Below are 19,672 nucleotides of genomic sequence, written 5' to 3'. Positions count from 1 at the left end.
CCAGTACTCTTGCCTGGAAAATCCCATGGATGGAGGAGCCTGGTAGGCTGCAGTCCACAGGGTCGCTAAGAGTCAGACACAACTGAGCGACTTCATTCACTTTTCACTTTCATGCATTGGAGAAGGAAATGGCAACCCACTCCAGTGTTCTTGCCTGGAGAATCCCAGGGATGGGGGAGCCTGGTAGGCTGTCATCTATGGGGTTGTACAGAGTCGGACACAACTGAAGAGACTTAGCAGCAGCATCAGGTCTCATTTTAGAGAAAAGTCAGATGAACAGATTTAGAACCAAATTATATCAGAAAATGTTTACATTTATACTTTTTCATGATTAGAAAACTTACTGAAAAAAATTTAAACAATGGCACAGCATAGAAACCTGTTATATCTGATTTGAATATAAATAATCCAAAATATCAGATTAGAGTACATTTAGGGAAGCAAAAATATTTAGAAGAAAGAAAGAATTGCAGGAGCAAAATTAACCAAGAATCAACTAGAAGCAAGAAGGAAAAACCACTGAAGGACAAGACAAAAACTCATTTTGTTATTTAGGAATTTTAAAAAGAATTTTAGAAATAGAGGGGCCCTTATATATCATAAAGTATAAACTTCTTTACCTATGAGAAAGTTGAGGTTCTGAGAGTTTTTATGTCTTGAACAAAAAAGTAGTATCTCTATTCAGTGGCAGAAGCTTAGCCTAGTACTCAGGTTCAATGTCCAACAAACAGTATTTCTAAGTTAAGATATAACAAACTTCGTGATGATACTACAGTAAATTTCCGGACACATCATCATGATTTGGGAAGACTAGTGATAAAAGAGAAGGTTATACTGAATACATTTCATGTATCTATAACTGGTTTTCTCTTCTTTAATACAAGTAGATATGATTTTAACAGAAACTTTTCAATGAGATTTAAAACTTCTCTAAGAGTCTATAAACCAATTAAAAATACTTAAAAAAAAAAAAGTCTACAGACCAAAGAAAAGTTTCAATTTTCACTACACTTATTATTTTTTCCTGCCAACTTTCCCAAATAAACAAGGAAGTAGGTCACAAGAGTGAGACACAGCTTAGCAACTGAGCATGCATTCTTCTTATTTTACCTGTGTTTAAGTCAAACTACTCACTCAGTTTTTTGGTTCAACAGGACACATCTCATTTGTCTTCAAGCCATTGAAAATACTTACATTTAACTAAACTTGCGCAATTTTTCTAAATTGTTCACATAATTTTTAAACATGGGGAAAAAGTAGTTTTTAAAAAGGTATAACTCCAGGGGAGGGATCCCAAAGAAAGGCAATGTCAAAGAATGCTCAAACTACTGCACAACTGTATTCATCTCACACACTAGTAAACTAATGCTCAAAATTCCTCAAGCCAGGCTTCAACAGTACGTGAACCATGAACTTCCAGATATTCAAGCTGGATTTAGGAAAGGCAAAGGAGCCAGAGATCAAATTGCCAACATCCATTGGATCATCGAAAAAGCGAGAGTTCCAGAAAAACATCTACTTCTGTTTTACTGACTATGCCAAAGCCTCTGACTGTGTGGATCACAACAAACTGTGGAAATTCTTAAAGAGATGGGAATACCAGATCACCTGCCCTGCCTCCTGAGAAATCTGTATGCAGGTCAGGAAGCAATGGTTAGAACTGGACATGGAACAACAGACTGGTTCCAAATTGGGAAAGGAGTACATCAAGGCTTTATATTGTCACCCTGCTTATTTAACTTATATGCAGAGTACATCATGAGAAATGCTGGGTTGGATGTAGCACAAGCTGGAATCAAGATTGCCAAGAGAAATATCAATAACCTCAGATATGCAGATGACAACACCCTTATGGCAGAAAGCAAAGAACAACTAAAAAGCCTCTTGATGAAAGTGAAAGAGGGGAATGAAAAAGTTGGCTTAAAGCTCAACACTCAGAAAATGAAGATCATGGCATCTGGTCACATCACTTCATGGCAAATAGATGGGGAAACAGTGGAAACAGTAAGAGACTTTTTGGGGGGCTCCAAAATGATTGCAGATGTTGACTGCAGCCAAGAAATTAAAAGACGCCTGCTGCTTGGAATAAAAGTTATGACCAACCTAGACAGCATATTAAAAAGCAGAGACATTACTTTGCCAACAAAGGTCTGTCTAGTCAAAGCTATGGTTTTTCTAGTAGTCATGTATGTATGTGAGAGTTGAACTATAAAGAAAGCTGAGTGCCAAAGAATTGATGCTTTTGAACTGTAGTGTTGGAGAAGACTCTTGAGAGTCCTTGGACTGCAAGCAGATCCAACCAGTCCATCCTAAAGGAAATCAGTCCTGAATATTCATTGGAAGGACTGATGCTGAAGCTGAAACTCCAATATTTTGGCTACCTGATGCGAAGAACTGACTCATTGGTAAAGACCCTGATGCTGGGAAAGATTGAAGCCGGGAGGAGAAGGGGATGCCAGAAGATGAGATGGTTGGATGGCATCGCCGACTTAATGGACATGAGTTTGAGTAAACTCCGGGAGTTGGAGATAGACAGGGAGGCTTGGCGTGCTGCAATCCATGGGGTTGCAAAGAGTGGGACACGACTGAGCGAGTGAACTTAACTGAACTCCAGGAGATCTTCCCAACCCAAGGACAGAACTTGCATCTACTGTGTCTCCTGCAGTGCAGGTGGATTCTTTACCCTCTGAGCCAGAGGGGAAGCCCCAAGAAAAGGGAAAGATTTTTAAATCTAGAAGTAGTGAGTCAAAAGTGATCTTTGGATTGTGACTGGGGATGAGGCAAGGAGAAGAATAGATGACAGGTAAGTAAAACAGGTAAGCCTACATACATTTTATTACTTGCCAACTATGATGATGTAAGTTTTAAAACTTCTGTAAGTTTAACGCTGGCAGCAAAAGCAAAACAAAACTGTCCAGATACAAAAAGGGAAAGGCCAAGGTTTACAGACAGATAAAAAAGACCTCACCGTGCAAGGAAAACATTTTTAACATTTTTAGCCTGATGGTGCTCCATTTCCAATTAAAATACTGTTAATAACTCACTTTGCCTTTCAAACACCTAATCTCATTCACTCATACCACCAATTTAAATGAGTTCACCAAACTACTAAATGATAAATTCAGACAAGACACTAACCTTTTTGAGGGCTCCTGTGTGTTTCCAGGCTGACCTATCTTCCTCATTGCATTTAACTGAAAGTGCCACAAGACCCTGTGTGTACAGTAGGGTGAAAAGCACCTTCACAATGCAGGTGAAGTGGTCTATGAGAGAAAGAGAAGATCATTATTTCTTTGAAATCTAGACATCTTATACTCAAGATAACCTCACAAATACACGCCTTTCCTTGCATGTGTAACTGGCTGTTGTTCAACAATAAAATGTGGTATTAAATTTGTGACCCAGTAGACCTGAAATTATGGAATCAAATTTCCTTTATTCATCTACATAATATACAAATAATAGGCTTTTAGCACAGTGGGAAGTATGCTCTGTTTCAACCTCAGAATAATGCTGTAATCTTGGCCAATCTCCTCACTGCACACTGTGTGCTTAATAACCAGGTCTGGGAGTCTTGAGTGTCTAAAACCAACAATTTACCTGCTTCCAATATCTTATGAAGAATAGTACAATACAGAACTTCTAAAGTAAAAAAGAAAAGAAAAAAATCCCAATATTTTAAGTACTCTGAATTTTAAAATAATGAAAACTGTTATTAATGCAAAAATAGTAGTAACAATATGTAAAATGCCTGGCACACATTAGGTACTTAAAAAAATGATAGCTTAACCATCATTATTAACATGAATATACACCAAATAACCCACAAAATTTCTTCAAATGTCTCCTTTCAATCTTCATAACAGTCTCAGCTGGACAACTGAACTTCAAAAGATGTACTTGTAATAACAAAACTAATAATCACTTACATCTGAACTTGAATCCATACAGATCCTTCAGTTTTTCCTTCTATTATATTATGCTACTCCCCTAGTAAACCGCTACTACCACTTAATCAGTTGTTAAATTAAGAAACTTGTAGACATCCTTGATACTTTCCTATGTCTTTCTCCCCACAGTAAAACAATCACCAAATCCCATGAATTTTTTAAAAATATCTTTCAAATGAGTTCCAACACTGTGGACCATGCTTCCATCATTTCTTGTCCAAACCTATTAATTTCAGCCTGAACAGTTGTGTTAGGGTTTCCTAAGACCCCTTCCAGGCTTGATGATTCACTAGGAAGACTCACAAGATGCAGCAGATAGTCTTATGATTTAACACAGCAAAAATTTCAAAGGAAAAGAAAAAGGCATATTGAGTGAAGTTCAGAGGAAACTTTCAAGAGTCCTCTCCCTGCAGAGTCACACCGGATGTGTCCATCAATGTGTTGTGACAGTATGTCTGAAATATAAACCAACGAATTCATTAAGAGGCTCTGCCCAAGATTTTTATTGGGAGCAGATCACACAGATGTACCTACAGCCTGGCACATACCTCCCAGGAAGAAAACAAGTACGTTCATCATAAACTACACTGTCTGTACAGTTTGGGCATAGAGAGCCAGTTTTATCAGTGGGATGATGGAAACCCTCCTGAAATCAAAGATCCCAGATACCAGTCAAGGGCTGACCTTGGGAGCAGGTCTTTCAAAGGACAGCAGTCAGGCCTTCTTTATGAACCCTTCTGCACAGTAGTTTATCTGCATGACTTGCCCCCTGCAACCTTTTTTGTTTGTTTATTACAGCAAGACGGATCTTTTAAAAAGAAGTATTCAGCATCCTTCCACTGGGTCTCTGGACAAATGAAAACATTCCCTCTTTGGAGCCCAGCTAACTCTTCAGTTAGTCAGATGACACCTTAAGATCATGCCCTAAGGAAGAATCTTGCCTGATTTTAAATTTGTGTGTGTTTCTGTGCATGTATGCAGTGCGCCTGCACACATATGCATGCATACACACACATGCTGTCTCTTACCAATACTGATGGGTTGGGGTGGGAACTTGATGTAAGCTGAGACAGAGTACCTATTTGGGATTTTTTAACTGGAGGTAAAGGGAAGGTATAAAGATGTGAGTCTGGAAGTATCAGGCATCATGTTCCTAGTCTACGGCAGAGACTGTCTAAGGCCAAAGTGAATGAAGCAGAGCCACAGAGTTAGAAGGATAGATCCCAGATGGCGAGAACTCTGCCAGCATCAGAAGCCCTGGTTCTGATCATCCTCAGGGCTCCAGTTCCTATAGTATGGTTGTGTGAGTCCATTCGTGCTCTCTTTGTGCTTATAAGCTAGCTCTAAATGGATTTCTAAACACCCCAATATCTAGGTACCTAACACATGCCAGGTTACAGACAATAAGGACTTAGGGTCTGGATAGTGAGACAGAGAGACGGCTATATGTATGTGTTAAAAAACGCTGTGGGAGGAAAAAAGCCGCCTCTAACGACAGGTGGTAAAGGCCTTTATTGAGCGGTCGATCTCGGGCAGAACTCCCGGGGGCGGGTGAGCGAGGAGACAGAGGGAGTCTGCGAGGTATGAGGGGTGGGGAGGGGTTTTATAGCCAGGGCCGGCGTCCAAGCCAGGTCTTTTCATATAAGGAAGAAAGTGCGGGCTACAGCGGCGGTCAGTATCTAAGGGCTCTGTGTTGGTACATGATTGGACTAGGCTGCAGGGGGTCGGTCTCCGGAAGTTTAGGCAGCCTCTGGAATTTGCCTTGCAGCACTTTTCTGGGGCATGTCTCAATATGCCCGACCTTTCAGTATGTTCAGTGTGTGATGTGAGCAACAGGAAGAGAACTGTAAACTGCCCAGTGTAACTAGACTGAAAGTAGTGATCCATGAGAGATGAAGCTAGAAACGTAACCTGTATGCTGAAGACCAAAGGTTGTAAACTGAAGGCTACCTATCTGAATGCAACCTGCAGAGATGTTTGGTTTGCCTCTTTCCTGCTTTGGTTTTAGTTACTGACACTTAAAAATTGGACACTTCTTGTAAAAGTCCAGATTTCCACTTACTCTTGAAAAATAGGAAGATCTGACAGCATTGGGCCCACATTCTTATATGCCAACAATTATCTGGAGCTGAACAGTAACTGTCCTCTTTGGCCAAGCGTACTTGCCACAGTCCCCAATCCCCAATTATATTAAACGAAAGACATCATTGTTAACAATGGATTTCGGCTATGAAGCCTAAATTGTTCAGGTTTAAATTCTGACTCTTCTGATTAAGTTAGTTAAACACTCTGCTTTTTCATCTGTTAAAGTAGGTGGATAATAACACCTACTTTAAAGGGGTTAAGTGAAATGGATAGTTCAGCTTAAAACAATGGATTGGCAATGGCAATCAGTAAATATCTGTTATTATTACTACTATCTCTGTTACTTGTTTCGTATCTTTAAGTTTTTGATTTACAGAACTTAGACTGGGCAATGAGAAGTAATTTTAAGCAGGACAATGATAATATTAGATTTGAATTTTAAAATACTCACTGCTGCTTCTTAGGAGAAAGGCACTAAAACAAGACCAGAGGCAAGACTACCTACGAGCAGACAGCAAAAGCCTCTAGCACATGTCAAATTAGATGCCCTGATGAAAAGAGTGGGCTGAATTAGAGAAATATTTAAATGACAGAAATTATAGAATTTGGTAGAGCTTCCAAGGTAGAAAATGATAGTCTCTCATTCTACAGAGGGTAAATATCAACAGTAGTAGTACTGACTAAAATAGAAAACCGAGGAAGAGAGCAAGCCTGGATGGGAAGATGATGGATTAATGTCACGTGTGGTGAGTTTGAGGAATATGTAACATTCTGTGTACAAGTGTATAAGTCTGCAGCTCACCAGGGAGCTGTAGACTGGCAGGAAATATGTGGAATCATCAAAGAATAGGAAAGGAAGGTGTCATCAAAATTTTAAAAATTCATAATGATTAAATCTTTTAATAGAAAGATAAAAATAACAGAATTTGTCTACTAAGCACAAACAAAATGATTTTAACCAAGAAGTATACTGCTTAGAAACACTACTCACACATAGTTTCTTCTCATTATAAACTACAGAAATTAATTTTTAATTTAAAAGAAATGATGTACTTAAAGAAACAACAGCTACGTTCAGCATAATTTTAGCTTCTTATTGTAGCAAAGTACCATTTTTTAAGCTATTTTGTCTACCTTGATTATCATCATATCTAAAATATTTAAACTGGCAGTTTAAAGTTATAGGTTAAACTTAAGTTCTGATGTCCACTCATTTGTTTAAGAAATATTTATTTACTGAATACTTGCCATGTGTGAAATTAACGTCTTTTAGAGACTTAAGGAAACAACAAAAGAAACACTCATTTTAGGTGTATATTAAGTCAACAGGTTATTATCTTCCAAAGTTAAGACAGAGAGCAAAACCCTTCAAATATAACAACCAAAATTTAAAATGGAGGAAGAAAGAACTGGACATCTATTCTCAATGTTTCTTTTAGAAAACCAAAAATCCACTATCAAACCACCTGAGGGTAAACAAAGAAAGACTGATATTAATTTAAAATGTGTTAGAAGCAAACAGTCTTTAAACAATGGTACATATTTTAAGTTTTATAGTGCTACTGCATGACAGGAAAAAGGAAAGGGGTTGGAGAGACAAGGCACTTTCAAGGGGTCAATAATTAAAGCTGCCCCTACTGATCACATTAAGATAAGTTTGGTAAGGCAGAAATGTAAGCCTGAAGCTCTTTAAAAAGTAAATTTTTCCTTAGAATCACAAATGAAAATTAATTCTTTACTTAAATTGGTGTGAGAATTGAACTACTAAGTAGTTGCCACATCTATCTCATCACACTATTTCAGAAGATGAAGTCATCATTTTGTTATCAGCATGCAATTCATCAGTTAAAGAAAAAATTGAAACATACAATTTAATTTTTTTCTTTTGGCTATACCGCATGGCAAGTGGGATCCTAGTGTCCCGACCAGGAGTCAAACCCACGCCTCCTGCAGTGGCAGCACGAGTTTCCTAACCATTGTGCCGCCTGGGAAGGCAATAAACCAACTTTTTAAATGGACATCACATGTAAGTCTTTATCCATGTTTGATTTTTCCATCAAGATAAAGATCCTGAAACAGTAATATAGTTCAAAGAATACTGACATTAAGCTGAAATAACAGCTTGACTCTGGAATGAGTACATCAGATTTTCTTCAGTGGGTAAGGCAAAAATACACAAGAAATTTTTAAAAATCTGACAACTAAATATTTAGTGAGTATGCACTCTATCCAACGGTATGTGTGCTGTGTTTTGCAAAAGTAATCCAGGGAATCTATACTATCCTGGAAAGGTACAGTTATTCAACTAACACCCATTTATTTACTGGCTTGCCTACAAGTACCAGGCTTAGGGTAGGTGATAAACAAGAAGACAAAGAGGATTCTGATGTTTGCAAAAGTTTCTTTCCATTAACTGTTTTAGAGTTAAGGTGATACCAAATGCTCCAAGTTTCTTTAAGGACAAGATAGAGTATATATAAAATAATAAAACCCAAATGTGAAAAATCATAGAAATAATAAACATGATGTAATGAAGACACTTATTCCTTTCCTAAAATTATCATGAATTTTTTTTGTAAAAAAATTACACTCTTCAATAAAGCATTTTGCACATATCCATGAAAATATCAAATCTTCTTAGCCTTCCATTTTATGATCTGAGTTACTAATGTGCTCTGATTCTCTTCAAAATGTCTAGTCTACAACAAAAAAGAATTTGTGATGTGGTTTTCCGTGTGATAAGCTTCAGCCTATTTTCCCTCTGACGAGTAATGAACACAAACAGCTTAATAAGACTTTCTTTGCCTTAATCAACACAGAACTGGGAAAGGATCCCACATCCATCTAACAATGAATAAGGTAGTTAATGCTGTTCCCTTGGGTATACTTCAGGACAACTGAGGTTTAGGCTTAATAAACTGCCAACATTACCAAAGAACATTATACAGAAGTGATCACAATTTAAGATACAAAGACTTCAACTAAAGTAACAGCTTTCTTGAATTTCGAGAGAAAATAAGCAATTTACCAGAAAATAAGACAACCGGATATTTAACACCTTCATTCCACATTATTGAGTACATTATGTACCAGGTAGGCACAAGGGACGCACAAAATGGTGCAAGTCCTGGAGGAATTGATAGTCTCGAGAGAGTAATACTGAAGAAAATCTACTATTATGACAAAGAGACAGGTATTGAAATAGAACTATGAACAAGCTATTTTGAGAAAGTGAAAAAGGGACAGCCAAGAAAATGGCTTCCCAGTAAAGGAGCACCAGGTGTTACTAAGTGAATAAGGGAGACATGGCAAACATTTAAACGTGCTCAAAACCTGCTCAAAAAAAAAAAATAAAGAAAAATAACTCTGAATTATATCCACACACAGCCTCTATTCTCTCCCCACATTCACTCCTGATAACTCTCTGCTCACTATGTCTGTTCTCTCATCTCCCTCTCATTTCTCATCCCATTAAAATCTGTATCTGATTCTACAACTACTCAAAAGCAATTTTCTTACTGCCATTCCTTATTATAGAACTATTTATTTGCTTTATGACCAAGAGTTCTCAGGAGAATTTATAAATAACTCAGTTTTAGAGGTCAAGATTCATTTGAAAATATGGTAGGAGCTATGGAACTTCTCATAAAAAATGTACATATACATAAAAATTTTTTTTCACATTTAAAGAGATTCATGAATTCCTTGAAGGCCACTGTGCTGTGCTTAGTCACTCAGTTGTGTCTGACTCTTTGCAATCCCATGGACTGTAACCCACCAGACTCCTCTGCCCATGGGGATTCTCCAGGCAAGAATACTGGAGTGGGTTGCCATTTCCTCCTCCAGGGGATCTTCCCAACCCAGGGATCAAATCTAGTCTCCCACATCGCAGGCAGATTCTTTACCATCTGAGCCCCCAGGGAAGCCCACTAGGCCAGCAGGGAGTTCCAAATTAAGCTCTTTTAATAATGTAAGGAAGGATGTGGAGAAACGAATAAAAGCTCCAACAGTCTTTGTCTTGAATCCATTCAAAAAACACTTTTTAAACATTGTAGGCGACTAAAGCTATTTTGATATGTTTGAAATGAGGAAAAGGGACATTTCAAAAACAATGAAATTACCTGAAAGAAATCTTTATTTCTGTGTGCAAACTATAGATTAACTGCTTAAAAACAATGTCAAGTAGGCTGTAAGGTATCTGTAGCAACGATAAAGTTGCCTCTTCAGTACGGTATGTTCAAGGAATAATGGAAGTTGAAATATCATGTGAATGTGATATTCTGAGTCACTATGGAAGCCTATGATCAAAACAAAAGGCTACCTTAATAATCTTTACTCGAATGGTTTCCAGGAAGTCTAGGAACACAACTAATTTCAGCACTCCAAAAAACATTCTCCAATACACTGGAGTTCAAAATACTTTCCTAATATGAGGTAGAATTAGTCTTCAATCAAGTATAGAGATTCCATTTAATCAAATATTAGCCTATTTTAATAAAAACTAATTTTCAACTCTACTTGTCTAGGGTAAAAGCATTCTGAACTTACAAGGAGTTTTTTCATACTTTCAGTAATTGTGCACATCACCTAATGGTGTGAGTGTTTCATTTAAATGTTTGTTTTTTCCAGTGAACACCTAAACCACAGATTAAAATGCCTTGGTTTGAAGAAGCTACCAAAGATTGCTGGGGTCATATCATCAGGACACAAGCCAACTAAAACCAAACACAAGTGTTTAAACAGTTATTATTCTACACAAGAACTAAAAGAAATCTCATTTGCTAAAATTCATTAGTCCACAATAATTATAAAAAACAAAAAAGAAATCACCTTTGGAGGATGCTAAGAGAAAAAAAACAAAACCTACTTATTTTTCTGAAAACAGATAAACAAATCAAGCATTTAAACTGACTTTCCTGCCCAGAAATAAAGCCACATGTATATGGTCAATTAACTTATGACAAAGGAGGCAAGAATATAAGATCAGGGAAAAGACAGCTTCTTTAACAAACAGTGCTGGGAAAACTGAACAGCTACATGCCAAAGTATTAAAGTGGACCATCTTCTCAGACCATATACAAAGATAAACTTGAAAATGGACTAAAGATTTAAATGTAAGACCTGAAACCATAAAACTTCTAGAAGAAAACAAAGGCAAGTACACTCTTTGATATAACTCTTAGCAATATTTTTTTGGATATGTCTCCTTGGGCAAGCAAAACAAAAGCAAAATTAAATGGGACTCCATCAAACTAAAAAGCTTTTGCACAGCAAAGAAATTACCAATAAAACAAAAAAGGGAGCCTACTGAATGAAAGAAGATATTCACAAATAATATATCCAGAAAGGTTTAATATCCAAAATATATTAAAAACTCTACAACTCATACAACTAGGGAGCAATAATTATGAATGCTATCAATATCATACTAGTAAAAATTAGTATGTAAAAATTACTAGTACGATATTAACACTAATTAAAAATAATGGGTCATCACATTTTTAATAACTCTATGATACTCCTGTATCAAAATGCATATAGATAGGTACAGGCATTAAAGCTGACAGTTTGCTCTGTTTTTCACATTTTTGTACTATTTTAATTTCTTAAAGATTTTCAGTGACTCCCCCATATCTTTACCTAAATACTGACTAAAGAGCTAAAAACAGACCCACAAGGAAAAAAATTCTTTATTTCACTCTCATCTTTAGAAATAAATGATTACAATGCTATTTATCTCAGAACATTTCCATCAGAGTGAATGTTATATTTATGCCTGTAGTTTTTAGAATGCTCATTATATATACAATATAATCTAAGAATCTAAACTGTGAAGACATACCTTTGCGTAAGGGCTGAGGCATCATTAAGATCTGGATGAGCAAAAGGGATGTAACATCATGATAAAGAATTGGAACCTCAGGCTGTTGTTCCTCATTTCCCAGTCTAAAAGAAAAATGCATAATCACTTTGGACAGTATTTTATTTTCTTTCTAATTCACTTTATATCTCACATATATGTGTATGGAACAGAAACCAAACTTTTGTAAGCAACTAAGAAATCTCAAAAGAAAAAGTTAGGACCACATTTTTGCCTAAAAATATAATATTCTAGGCTCACATATTTCTTTGATTCTGCCTAATAGGAAAAAACTACCTAGAAAATTTATTAGGTTTTACTAACTTAAACAACTGGGACACATTAACTTGATTGTGAATCTTTCTGATCTCTCAGATTATAGAAATCAAACAAAGTATTAAATGGAATTTAAGAGAATTAGCTTCACTACAAATGGGGTGGCACTCAGGATACTTGCTATCACAAACTTTATATTAAAGAATAAATATTCATGTTATAAAAAAATCAATTCACAAACAAGTTACATTGAAAAGGCATGGTTAATATCTCTTGTTCAAAGTTGTTTCAGGATGGGGAGGGAGGTTAGGAGGGGGGTTCAGGATGGGGAACACATGTACACCCAAGGTGGATTCAAGTCAATGTATGGCAAAACCAACACAATGTTGTAAAGCAAAATAAGAAAAAAAAAAAGGAATACAGACACATATATATATATTTATATATATAAATACACACATATATATATATTTATATAAATAAATAAAAAATAAAAACTTGGAAACAAACAAAAAAGTTGTTTGAACTTTAGGACTAACATAAAATTTAAAGAAAATCTTTTAACATTTTCAAAGTTTAAAAAAAAGATATAATAACCAAAGTAGAACTTAAAATGTACTATAAAAGACAAAATAGTAAACCTAAGGTATGTATAGTACCATAAAACACACAGAATTTATTATAGAGCAGCTCTTTTCATTCTAAAAGAATTAAAACTCCTTTAGAAACTTAAATATTTTGATCACAGGTTTAATTTTTCATGTCAGAGAACAAAAGTAAATCCTAAGCATTGAGAATCAGCTAAATTCTGAAGCTACATGTGAGACTAGATTTGGGATAAATAAAAACTGCTGAAATCTTTTATAAGGCTTCGTCATTCAGCAAAATAGTGATTACCTAACTGCCGGCCAAGCATTGGATACATGTGAGTAAACAATCCCTGCTTCTATGATGCTTATGGAACTGCCAAAGAAGACAGCTCTTTGAATATCTCCATTCTCTACAAGTATCTCTTTAATACTTGTCTTTCTCTCCAAAGATAAACTTCCATTAGTGCTATGAATCCTATTATTGTCTCTTAAGTCTCCCTGGCATCTCTTCTTTACAAGCCCAAAGTTCTAAGAAGAAAAAAATTTAGGGGGTACCACTTTCTCACCTATTATTCAAATTCCCTCAGAAATGGTTTACCACTGATTACATAAGTGGTAGCATAAAGTACAGATTCTGTATTTCTATAAATTAGGAGTAAATAAATTAGGTATATCATTTCAAAAATTTTAATGATGTGGGAATTTGGTTGTCATGTGTTATTTTTGAAAAGCAGATTCTAAAACTAGTGTGTTTCTAGCTAATAAATCATAAAGCAGTTTTTGTGTTTTTTTTTTTTAAACCACTATTCTGTAGTACCTAATGAAGGCAAGAATGATCATAGGTTTCAAACATCATCAGGTGAAAGGCTGTGGGGAACTTTACAATGAAGGAATAAGTCTAAGGTTACTTGAACCCTTTGATCAATTATGACATGAAAAGAACAACCGGCCATTGTGTGCCTCTGAATGTTTTGTCTATATAAAAACCAATGAAATTCTTTAAAAGATTTTCTCACTCAGTAGGAATTTTTATGCAAATTTAACAGAAAATAGCATAAATAGTAACAATAATAATAATAGAATATAAATGGTATAAAAGTATAATATAATAAACTGTTTTCAATTTTTATCATGTATTTTTGTCTCATTAGGAAAATTCACATATTAAAAAGAACTTCAATCTTATTTTTATACTTAATCATTTTCAAAAAAGTTTTAACTGAATTTAATCTTTCAATAATACTTACTGCGAACTCATCTCTTCTAGTAACTGTGTGAGCTTTCTCCAAGGGTTATACTCAGAATCAATGCTATAAAGTCGCATGTGCAAGGCTAATACATGGAATAGCTGATCTAAATAAATTGAAGGAAAAGTAATTAGAAAGTTCACACAATTTGTCCAGAACAATATACAGGCAAAATTTCTAGTAATTTTTAAAGAAATGTTTCCTTTCCTTATAATTCACCAAGTATAAGTACCAACAACTTCATGCTCTCTTTTAAGGTAAACTCTGAGGGCTTCCCTGATTGTTCAGTTGGTAAAAAATCCACCTGCAACACAGGAGACCCCGGTTTGATTTCTGGGTCAGGAAGATCCCCTGGAGAAGGGATAGGCTACCCACTCCAGTATTCTTGGGCTTCGCTTGTGGCTCAGCTGGTAAAGAATCCGCCTGCAATGCAGGGGACGTGGGTTCAATCCCTGGGTTGGGAAGATCCCCTGGAGAAAGGAAAGGCTACCCATTCCAGTATTCTAGCCTGGAGAATTTCATGGACTGTATAGTCTATATGGCTACAAAGAGTTGGACACAACTTTCACCTTCACTGAGATATATATCCAAATAAATTCAGAACCTGGACTATTCTTTTATGCTCAATCTTAATACAGAAATAGTTTGTTTTCCTCATGTTCTGTCAGAGACCTACCTCTCCTTGGCTTTATGCCTTGATCTTGGTAACGTGTAGTTTTCACTGTTGTGATCTCCTAACCAAAATTCACTATTATCTTCAACACCCTACTCTGAGTAACATGGACAATCAGATCCACATAAACCACTGTTATCTGAAGTTCTTCCTTTACCTAATTTTTTTCTCCTGAATATTCTTTAGATTTAATTGTGATTTCATCTTTAGACTCAACATGAAGGAAAAAATAATGGAAATGAGAATAATATTTAGAAGAACTATTCTGCTATGTTCATTTCTTCTTCATTTCTTCTATCTGACAATAATCTATGACAGATACCATAACAATAATCTACTAGTCTCAACTTTTGACAAAATTCTGCTACCACATTTAGAAAAAGAATTGTTTAAAATTTTTAAATTATTTGGGAAAAAATTTTTTAATTTTGCTTTCATATCCCATGTCCTTTTTCTGGTATAAATGACAAGGACTGGACTAAATTACTCTCTTAAATACTCAAAATATTTGAATTAAAATAAATCAACAGTCCCTTTCTAGAAAGTCAGAAAATACTTTTTGACAGGTGATTAGAATTAATTACTAAAGCCAGAAAGAAAAAAGTCAAATGACATAACCATATTGTTGTCACTTACTCTCTAAATTAAACTACTCAAAACTAAACAACATTTTGTATCTCTGAGCAACTGACTTAGAAATTAGCTATACTTTAGAATAACTTGAGATCCATCCATATAAGTATTAGTAATATTAGTGGTGGTAGTAGTTTGAAGAAATTATCTGTGAGACATGAGAGCTATAAGATGAACAAAACAAACGTTCCACTCTGTGGGGCAGTGTAGTAGAAATGGGAGGTGGGGGAGGAGCTGAACCTAACACTGTACCTACAATTGTTTCAATCTAATCTCTGTATAACAAACAGAAGAATTTAAATACCTTATTCTTATTCATCTTCTGCCTGTAAGTCAATGTATAGTCTAAATCTTCTCAAAATTTCTTCATCCTATCAATGGTTAAGACTAGCTGAGTATTTATTAGTGCCAAGCACTATTTAAATCACCTACATAGATTTGTCTCAATTTATTTTCACAAAAACTGTGTCAGGTAGATAATATAGTTATCTTGTTTTGAGACAAGTTTCCCAAATTTTCAGTTTTTCTAGTAACCTGGTTCCATTGGTAACAATAAGAACAAGAGACATTTTTAGCAGTGAAATAATATGATAAAGATATACTAGTTATTCTTATTTTATTTCAACTCAATTTTACATAAGATTTTTATGAAGTATATATACAATTCATCTTTTTTAAAAAAGTGTCTAAAACCGAGAAGTGTTTTAAAAAAAAAATCCTCTAGCAGAAATATTAACTCAAGCTGCCAAGTGGGGAGTTTTGCATTCTTATATAAGTTTTTAAGTGAATCAAAGGTCTCTTTTTACTATCTCTTTTCAAGACAAAAGTCAATTAACTTAAAGCTTTGATTTAATCAAAAGCATAGACATGGCAATTTTACTAACCTGTTTTACACTGAAACCATGGCCAGCATAAAAGTAATGTTGCAAATGCCTAATTTCCTAGACTTTATCATAATTAAAGAAATACAAATGTTAGAAGAAAACTTTTTCATTTTCTTATATTCCCTTATTCTACAGATGAGGATATAGGCCCAGAGAAAGGAAGTACCTTGCCAGGTCACCCTAAATATTTATTAGCAAAGCTAAGAACAGAATTCAAGATTCCTGACGACAGTGACAGTCACTCAGTCCTGTGACTTTGCCGCACGTCTTTGCCACGCCATGGAGTAGCCCATTAGGCTCCTCTGTCCATGGGATTCTCCAGGCAAGAATACTGGAGTGGGTTGCCATTCCCTTCTTCAGGGGATCTTCCCAACCCAGGGATCAAACCTGGATTTCCCACATTGCCGCAGATTCTTCACCAGGGAATCCGACTTCAAGATTTCCTACTTCTTTGTTTTTTCTATCACTTCAGTTCTCCTTGAGGTTTTAGTGATTAAAAGAAAAGTATAAAATTCCTTTTGTAACACATATCCCTTTTCCATTCCTATGAAAAACTGAGATTGTAACCCTATTGCATCTTCTACAGCTATTAATATAATATATGACAAGAGTCTTTGGTATTAGCTTTAACTAGAACTAAAGGATGATGACATATCTAATGAGGTGCATCTATCTTTCAGAAACAATCCTGGAAATTGCAGATAACTTCAATAGGAAGCAGAGCAGGCCAATAAGAATCAATACTTTTCACTATGTTTATTTAATTCACTGTGTTTGCAAAATTCAGTCTGAGACATATCAATAAGAGTAAACTTTAAAATTCATTTAGCAACAAAAATATCTTTTAGAGAATTCCCTGGTGGTCCACTGGTTAGGAGACCATGCTCTTCACTGCCAAGGGAACAAATATTGACATTAGAAGATGTAGGATGAGGAGAACCTCTGATCACATCAATAAGTTAAAAACCAAAAAATAATGGAAAAATGTAATAAACACCAAATATGTTCATGACAGGCTTCCCTGGTAGCTAAGTGGTAAAGAATCCACCGCGATGCAGGAGATGCAGGAGACAAGGGTCTGATCCCTGGGTCAGGAAGATCCCCTGGAGGAGGGCGTGACAACCACTCCAGTAATCTTGCCTGGAAAATCCCATGGACAGAGGAGCCTGGCGGGCTACAGTTCATGGGGTCACAGAGTTAGACACGACTGAAGTGACTGAGCACGCACACACATGTTCATGAGATTTTAAAAGTTGAAAAGCAACTATACCAAGAAAGGATATTATTAAAATTTTGAACAACAACAGCAAAAGGAATAGACAACTTTTTCTGGAATGACACATTTAAAAGTTCTAAAGTTACACCTACATTTACAAAAGGGTTTAGAAATGAGAAAATCACTCATTTATAGGTGTGCTGTGACTTCAATAAACAGGCAACACTGTCCAGTAGGACTAAGGAAGTCCTAGATTTGAATTCAAGCTCTGTACTGGCCATGTGTCCTTGGGCAAATTATCCTAGTTTTATTATCTGTAAACTGAGGATAATTCCAACTCTCTGGCCTGTTTGACGTGATGAGTAGTTATAGTAGGAACACATATCTGCAGTGTGCAGACAGTGTGCTTAAATACATGTACATACATATATGGTTTCTATGGATAAATTCCAAATAATAAATGTAATATTTATAAACTCGAGATAATACAGCCAAAATTAGAGATTATAACTACATAAGAAACATTAGGTCTCCACATAAAACTACCACTCTACACAAATATTAAGATATATTTTTAACCTTCATCTCTCTCCTCTCCTGAACTTTTGGTACCACTCTTCCTTGGTTCTCCCCCAGCTTCTTCTCAGTCACCTATAAGTGTTCTTCCTCTGCTGAGCCCTAAAAGGTGGCATTCTCCATAAGAAAGGAAAAGGATCCCTTCTTAGCCTTCTTTCCCTCTCATTCTGCATACACTACTTCATCTAAGCTCAACTTCCACTTCTACCTGCAAGTTTACAATTCACAAATTTCTCTACCACTTCCGATGTTTGACAGGCACCACAGAAATCTATATATCCAAAGCTAAACTGATTACATAGCCCAGCCTAGCTCTGATATTCATTTCCTCTTACAATTCCATCTGAGTGAATGACATCACTGCCCATGCAAACATCCAAGGAAAAACGGCCTATTGGTTTAATTAATAAACCAATTAATCCTACTGGTTCTGCCAATGACCCATCCTCCTTTACTCTACTCTACCCCCTGGATCATTTCTCAAGTAGATAACAAAGTCCTCATTAGCTTTAAGTCTTCTGTTTCAACCACCTCCAATTCCTGTAAACAATAAATCTATCCATATTGTCTCATATTTGGTTGGTGAACCACTGAAAGAAGAGGCATAGAAAGCACTTAAAAGTCACTGAGAGAGCGAGGACTCCTATTTCTTTTTCAGGTTTATGACTTAAGCTTCTTTCCTCCCTTCCTTTAGCAAGTATCCCCCATGTGTCACTCTGTCTTTGCAAGGTGTCCTCTCAGTCTAGAATGGCATCTTCCTGTTCTCTAAGCAAACCTGATTCACCTTTCAGAGGCAGTTCAAGTGCTCCTCGGCAAAGTTTTCTCTAAGACAGACCTGAGACAGATGTGATCATCCCTTGCTTTAAGCATTCTCTAGAGTTACCTCTATTTTAGCACTTCTAATACAGCCTTGTAATTATTTTTTCACATTTTCCTCTCCTATTAGACAGTGAAATCTCCCTAAAAAAGACAACTATTTCTTTTCCTCTTTGTACTTCCAGGTTAGCACAGTGTTTGACATTTAACAGGATATTTTAAGTACATTGAATATTTCATGAATATGTCAATAATCTTTGTTTTTAAAAATCACACAACATAAGCATAATATTCATGATGGACTTATGCTCTTCCTTTTCTGCTGTAATGACACGCTGGCTTGCTAACCAAGAAGGAGGCCAATTTATCAGCCCTAATTTCACTTCCTCAGAGAAGTGACCTCTTAACTCTGACTACTAAAGCAGTGGTTGATTTACTTGCTCCCACTATTTCCTTCACAATGCTGGTTGCTGTGACAACTCACCTAGGAAAATGAACTCTATTTTCTGCAACACCGAATCAAATTCTTTACAACTGGGACAAGTCTAAGGTACTGTAATGTATTTAATCACAAGAGAAACATATCATTACTAAAACAGGAAACACCACTGAAAGACTAGTTTGTCCTTGGAAAAAACCAAAGATTTAATTATAAGAACTCTCAGCTGGAACAAAAGATTTAGCAATCTGCTCTATCTTTAACAATATTAAAAGCAACATTATAATACCAAAAAATCTACAAATTAAAAATATAACTCCAACTTTATTGCAAAATTATAGCTTCACATGCATGGCTAAGAATACCATACATATACACAAGACACCATAAATAATTTTTATGATTTGAGAGGTATCCAGTTAAGGAA

At 35.8% G+C, this 19,672-nt stretch overlaps 1 protein-coding gene across 1 annotated transcript in view; it reads right to left on the bottom strand.

The window, feature by feature from the left end:
* Nucleotides 1–19,672, bottom strand: part of UBR3 (ubiquitin protein ligase E3 component n-recognin 3) — a 155,498-nt gene that overhangs the window by 12,019 nt on the left and 123,807 nt on the right. The window contains exons 29-31 of the mRNA XM_043487759.1: nucleotides 14,009–14,114; nucleotides 11,878–11,981; nucleotides 3,139–3,263 (exon numbers count right to left, since the gene is read on the bottom strand). Of these exons, the coding sequence (XP_043343694.1) occupies nucleotides 3,139–3,263; nucleotides 11,878–11,981; nucleotides 14,009–14,114 (335 nt within the window). The remainder of the gene's footprint in view (nucleotides 1–3,138; nucleotides 3,264–11,877; nucleotides 11,982–14,008; nucleotides 14,115–19,672) is intronic.

Source organism: Cervus canadensis, chromosome 15, assembly GCF_019320065.1.
Source record: "Cervus canadensis isolate Bull #8, Minnesota chromosome 15, ASM1932006v1, whole genome shotgun sequence".
NCBI lineage: Eukaryota > Metazoa > Chordata > Mammalia > Artiodactyla > Cervidae > Cervus > Cervus canadensis.
The sequence above is the reverse complement of the archived record's forward strand: the minus strand, read 5'-3'. Positions and strand labels throughout refer to the sequence as shown.